Raw genomic sequence first — 7,003 nt, forward strand, 5'->3', positions numbered from 1 at the left:
CTGGAAGGGGCTTCCCGTTGCATGAGGCTGATTAGGTAGATGACTAATATATCCTCCTTGTGTAAAAGACAGTAAATCACCCTTTAATGTATTTAATTCATTTTGAAATTTGCTAGTGTTTTCCATTTGTGCTTCTTGCCATTGTTGTTGACTTTCCTGTAGTTGCTACTGACTTTCCTGCAACTGTTGGAGATTTTCTTCCTCTTTCCTTTCTTGTCCCAGTTGCCACTGCTGTTATCTCTATTCTTGTTTCTTTTCTTTTTCCTCCAGCAACTGCTGTAATCTCTTTTGTTTATTTTGCTGTTCGAGCTGCCATTGTTGCAGGTTTTCTTGCCACTGCTGTAATCTCTCTTTATGTTTCTTTTTTTTCCTCCAACAACTGCTGTAATCTCTGTTCTTGTTTCTTTTCTTTTTCCTCCAACAACTGCTGTAATTTCTCTTCTTATTTATCTTCTCGTTCTTCTTGTTTCTTTTGCTGTTCTTGTATTGCTGCCATCAAATCTGCTAAGCTGTAGTTTGATTTGCCGCATCTCGTTTCCATCTTCTTCTTTTTTTATCCCACTTCTGACATCAATTTGTTTAGTCTCTGGTCGTTTGTTAATTACTCGTAAAAATTATTTCCGAATAACTTCAGCGATACAAGTCTTTTCTTAAATAAAACTAGTTTATTCTTTCACAATTCAACTTTGCAATACACTTAATTTCCATAGTCACATTAACTTAAACACACGCTATAATTGACAATGAACGATTCATGCACTTTTCCGGGCTTGACTCAATTGTCCGTCTCTATCTCTGCCTGTCTGTAATTCAATCCCGATTAATTGTCTGGCGCACTTATATACAAGAATAGAGGGCGCTTCTAGCAAATACTGGATTATTCGTGATGTTCCCCGATCTTTTTAGAACTCATTACGTGTTACCAGCGTCACGTGACTTCCGCTGTCGTAACAATAGTTTGATTTGATGCACCCACTATCCCAAAATGAGGAGCGCGATTTATTTATTAATATACATTACTTTATGTGTGTGTGGTAACAGGAAGCGAATCATGGAATCTCAGATCCATTGCCCAACACACTGACCAATAGGTTGTACTCAGCTCGAGCACTGTTAACTTGTTAATTTTCAGAAACCTTGATATTTCATATACTGTGAGGTCAAGTCATATCAAAATCCTTTAGGAATTAAGGTGAATTTCACCACTGTTTTCAAGTTCAGAAAATGTCTATAATTGTTTCCGGGATATGAATTGAAACGAAATTTGCACGGAGAGTTGTGTGAACTTCGAATATAATGTATTTAAGGCTAAGGAATCTTATTATAATGGAGCTTGCGATGTATACGTCCAAAACCTGGATCTCGAAAACTACCGCACCTATTAGTTAAAATTTCCACAAAAATGATATGTTTCAGATTTAACCAATATACATTACAAATAAAATGGAGTAAGTTTCAGATTTAATCAATAAAAATTACAAAGAAGGAGTCAGTTTCAAATATAAAACACTCAAAAACAAACTTGAAATAAAAATGTATTTCTTTGGTGAAAATCTCATGAGTGTTGCAACAGAAAAGCAAGGCACTTTCGTTGACAACTGTGTCTACAAAGAAACACTTAAATAAAATCTACTCTGTGATGTAATGCTATGATGATAGCTCATTTTAAAACTAAAAATTCAATAAATTCCTTTTTCTCATGGATGGTGAACATTATCGAATGTCAAGTATGAGTACATTGTTGTAGAACTGTCAGACAATTCCAGAAAAGGCAGCAGGCCTGTAAATAGCAGTTATAACTGTCTGAAGGGCGTGTATTTCTGCTAGTAATTTTAATGATATGAAAATGCTTCTATTACCTTTTGCCTCCAGGTAGATTTCAGCAGTAAGACTAAAGACTTATAATGCTAACAATCGGGTTTCAATACCCGCGGTGGACAGATTACAGATAGGCCATAGTGTAACTTTTTACTTAAAAAATAAACTCTTTTTTTACGTGTCTTTGGACAATAAGAAATAAACAAAAGGGTTATACGTTTATTGATAATTATCTAATGCGTATATTTTTATTTTAAAATAACATTTTGAAGGTAAAAATAGATTTAAATCAGGGTATTGTTGACTCTAGATTCTAGTTATTTTTGGAATAATGTTTGTATTTATACAAGTTTTGCTGAAATTATTTACGTATTTCTGTTTACTTAATAAATAAAACCTCAATTAAAGTACCTAACGATATAGGGAATGGGTATTAAAACCACCCAGCCAAATTTTAGAAAAAGTATAATCTATTTATTTGTGGAACAGGAATTTTTTCATAATTTTGTTCAAGAAGAAATTCCATTGCGTATGAGCACCAAGCCACCGTTATCAGTGGGAATTAGGCTTTGTTAGGACATGTGGTTAGGGAGTAACGGTTAATTTTTGCAAAGAAACGGTAATTTATATTTGAGAAAATTATATAAAAATTGTTTCGTAAATGTATCAGTACTTACGCCATTTACGGAGTTTTACTCTTTAGGCCTTCAGGTTTTTCTGGCCATTATGTTACCACAAATTTAATTTAATTTTTGAACGATGGTTTTTGAGAACGCCATCGTTTGTTTAAAAATTATTTAGGTAATTGTCGTTCTTGAAACTTGAATTATTTATATTTCATAGTTAATATCTCTATGTTAGCATTAAAATAAAGTATCGCTTTGTGTTGGATACTCTATTAACTTAAATTAAGGCTGAATATAATCTATTTAAAAAAAGGATGTAGAAGAGAAACATTAATATTTTTTGATTTAAAAATAAAAGTGCAGCGACGTCTTCTGTGAGCGAAAACTATTCATTTTAGGCTAACACTAACAGTAAGTACCACGTCAAACAAGAACACAAGGTTAGGCCTAACGTACTAAGTATCTTCTTTTCGCAAAATGAATACAAGTACAAGTACTAACGTTAGTTCGAGTAGTGTAAGCCACGCGCAACAGGTTATGAATAAATTGGAAGATTTCGATTTCCCTTACTGTGATGAAGTTACGAAGTATGAAAAACTTGCTAAAATTGGCCAAGGAACATTTGGGTAAGTATCCTTAGGTTTAATTAACTTAAGTCTTACCTCTGTGGATATTGGACATTATAAGTATAAGTTTAACTTGTATTTATACGTTATAACGTCGAACGATAAGTTTGACCAAATAACAAGCGTGGAGAATGCACTGATAAGTGATAATATGAGAGAATGATTATATCTGATGAGGCACAAAATATTTAATCAGTTAAACGTCAAAATGAAATTAAAGTTAAACTCTAAATAAATTACACAGTATGCAATAAGTCCAAAATATTTGATTAATAATAATAATAAATTAATATGTAAATTTTTGATCTGTTGGAAGTATTATGACTTAATACTAGGAGAAATAAAGTTATTGTAATTTGCACAAGTTGTTGTAATTTGAAGAAGTGTAATATGTAAAAGTGTTTTTTTTTTGGCTACAGTTTTATTGTAGTAAATATATCAGCATATAATTCTTTCTCCATTGGCACATTAGTCAAGTTCATAGATTTAGTGAATAGTATTACTATTATTTTGGATAATAATGCAGTGCTATAAACTTTTGACAAGTAACATGATTTTGCTATGGAAAAAAATTATGTACCTTGAATTTTCTTTAGTGTTAAAGCAGTGTAGTTCTCTCTCTGATTGATTTAGTTTAATAATATCTTCTTTAACTAAATGTGCATGGGCTAGGTCCATTGGATCTACCCTGTATTGAAGAAGGAATGTTGGTTTTATGTTTCCAAATTTATTACATGTATGTACATGAAATATGGCAAGTCTGTTGTACACAAAAATTCAGATGTTACTAAAATATGTGAATTGATTATGTCAGTCTGACATGGACTCTTAACAAGTTCGAGTGCAAGATGATGTTCACTTGAAGAATACAAGTTCTTTTATCCATTGTACACTTTGATTGTTGTATTTGCATAACCTCTAGAACCTCCTAAATGCATATCTACAGTTTTTTTTTACCATTATCCCTGTATATTGTACCTAGTATTTACTAAAGCTGGGTACTTTTAAAATTTTATGTCAGTTAGTTTTTCTTCCCTGAAGTTTATTTTCTCAAATAATCTCATATTTTTATTTTATAAAATTTAAGAAATAAAAAAAATAATATTTATTCTGATACATATTCATTTAAAGTTGATAACCATGAAAACAATAAAACATTTTCACCATGTAAGCATCTGAAAAGTTGCATTGTTTGCAGACATCTAATTAATAATTACACAATTGTGTCCATGCATTGTATGAAAAAAAAATTAAACAAAAATAGTTATAATGCTTAGTGTATTAAAATAAAAGGGAAGAAAGTGCTGAAGCAGCTAGTGTAACTTGGGGATCAGCAGTTTTTTAAACTTGTAAACAGCTTGGATGATAAAATAAAACAAATAAAATGATGTAAAGGTTTATCAAATAACTTTCATTCATAACAGACCAATTAAGTTAATTGTTGTGCAGTTGTGATGATCAAGGCTAAATGTAAACATTTATTCTAGATTTTGTTTGTTTGAAATATCTAGGGTTTTAACATGTAGTCTAGCCATTAATGCCGAGTGTTTTGTGTAGGGCCTAAATATATTGTCTTGGTGGAAAATGGTTAGACCTAGATCATGTGGTACATATTGGGAAAATTACATTTTTTTACACAAGTAATTCTGCTGCATGCAGAAATTCAAAAAATATATTTTTTTTTACTGGCAGCTCAGTTTTGGTTAAAAAACAAACAAACCAAATCATAAAATTGGTTAACCAAGCATCTCTAGTATTCACTCTTATCTTCCACAATTGTTGCTAAATTAGCAGTGTAGGGTAAAATGAATAGTTGATAACAGACATGCACCTAATACCATGTTGAATGGTATTCCGTAAAAGGTTGTTCATGCACACTTTGATTCCCAACCTTGCACATATAGTTAATAGGATTTACATGCAGAGGTTAATTCATTGTGTACATTTTTGATTGGATAGTTTGCTTGGAAAGGATTTAGTCTGAATGACATTTTGGCACTTATGATTGGACTTGATGAAGACAATTGCACAGCTACTAAAGCATTATTGAAATTTAATTCTTTCTTGCTGATTGTTTAAAGTATGTATCATTATGATGCATTTTTAAAGGCAAAATTGTAAAACATGGTCCAGCCCTTGCTAAAGCTTCAAAATATTTGGCCAATAATAAACATGAAATAAATTCAATTTGTAATTAATATTTTCTTATTCCTTAAAAAAAAAGGCACAGAACATGTGAGCTGTAATTTGTCATAGTTGTAATAAGATATATTTTATTCCTGTTTATGAATAAGTGTAAAAGATTGGGTTTAATATAATTAAATATGATGCTTAATAGATATAGTGCCTGTATTCTTAGAAGATTTATTTGTCAGTGCTTTTTCTGTCACTTAGGGATTGCTTGTAAAATGCCCAAGCCAAGGTATAAATGTTTTCACTGGAAGAACATCCTGATCATTTTAAGTACAAAATAAATGATAAATGACCTTATGTGGTCATATTCTTGTTCAGAGGTTGCTAAATACCTCTGACATACAGGAATCTAACCTACATAAAACCCAGTGTGTCATGTCACATCATGTCATTTATCCAGATAGAATGTATCAGTTACAGTCTGCCCATTATGATTTTAGTGATGGAGGTGCTAGGGGGATGTGAGGGTGTGTGTGTGTGTGCTGTGAAACCTTATAAGTGTAGTGAGTGTTAATATATAAGCATAAAGTAAAGATGTAGTGTGAGATAACCTAGCCTAAAGCTAAGTGCATAAAATGTATCATGAAAGTAAAGACGTCAATTCTATTTTAAACTTAAATCATTTCTGAATTAAGCTATTTTCTGTTATATCACCAACGTTTTTAATAAAACAAACCTCTTTAATCAATGGAAACTAAATTAAGAAATTGACATATTTTTCCAGTTTTGTTTTCTATACATTTCATTTTATACTTTCAGTACATAGACTGACAACAATATTAGGTTATGCTTTTGTTGCTAAGAAACAAGACATAAAAGCTTTGTTGGAACATAATGGTACCAAAATGCATTGGCTTTTTCATATATTCAAAGTTGTTAATCTGATTTTACCAATAATTTATGAATATGCCATTAATTCATTTCATGAATGATCTTAATTTTAATTGGCTCACAAAGGAATTTACGAACATTTGCTTGCCTCAACTGCATTTTTCTGCCTCTTTGTTGGTTAAACTTGATTTTACAAAACTTATTTCAGTTATTTATGAAATGTGAGGTTAGGGTATACTATGTATGGGGTGGAGGTGGTAATACTTGCCTTGTAATTTTTGATGAGCTATATGCTAGTCATTAATAAATCCTAGGAAATAGAATAGTAACTTAAGTAAAGGGCAAAGGTAGGCTAAGGTGAGTTATTTCGATCTTTCTCCAAGGGAATTGATAAGATTGAGTAGCACATTTTTTTTCATATTGAATTGTAAGGGCAATACATGAGGCCTTTGGCTGTGGGAAACAGATGCTTGGCCCTTCATGCTCCCTTGGGCAGCAATGACCTAGTCAATAATTATTCATTGTTTTGTTTTGTTTTTAGGGTATCCTTGCTCTAAGTTATGGTTATGACTAGTCTTTGAAGATCATTGGATATACCAAGTTTTGTTGTGGCATCATTTAGTTTACTCCCCTTATCCAACCAAAACATAAAAACACACTAAAGGTAGCTCTTCACATCCATATCATCATTGAAATAAATCATCCATATGTACATTATCTAAGCTTAGAGAAACTTTAAATATTTAAACACTAGAAGTAAATCATTTTTAGACTTATGCTCCAGAGAATATAGCTCCAAAGTTCTAAGCCTTCCCTCATGGTTAAGATGACTTAAGTCAATTATCATTCTAGTAACCCATTTATGTACTCTATTTAACTATTCTAGCACGAAGCTCAGTCCTTGGGACT

General features: G+C 31.6%; 1 protein-coding gene across 2 annotated transcripts in view; it reads left to right on the forward strand.

The window, feature by feature from the left end:
- The first annotated feature begins 2,351 nt into the window (after positions 1 to 2,351).
- Positions 2,352 to 7,003, forward strand: part of LOC106458789 (cyclin-dependent kinase 9-like) — a 13,158-nt gene continuing 8,506 nt past the window's right edge. Inside the window, exon 1 of one of the 2 annotated variants that reach the window (XM_022385123.1) lies at positions 2,352 to 3,070. In XM_022385123.1, the coding sequence (XP_022240831.1) occupies positions 2,922 to 3,070 (149 nt within the window). In that variant the 5' untranslated portion in view covers positions 2,352 to 2,921. The remainder of the gene's footprint in view (positions 3,071 to 7,003) is intronic. The other variant, XM_013918339.2, reaches the window with a different exon arrangement.

Source organism: Limulus polyphemus, unplaced genomic scaffold (assembly GCF_000517525.1).
Source record: "Limulus polyphemus unplaced genomic scaffold, Limulus_polyphemus-2.1.2 Scaffold515, whole genome shotgun sequence".
NCBI classification, from domain to species: Eukaryota; Metazoa; Arthropoda; class Merostomata; order Xiphosura; family Limulidae; genus Limulus; species Limulus polyphemus.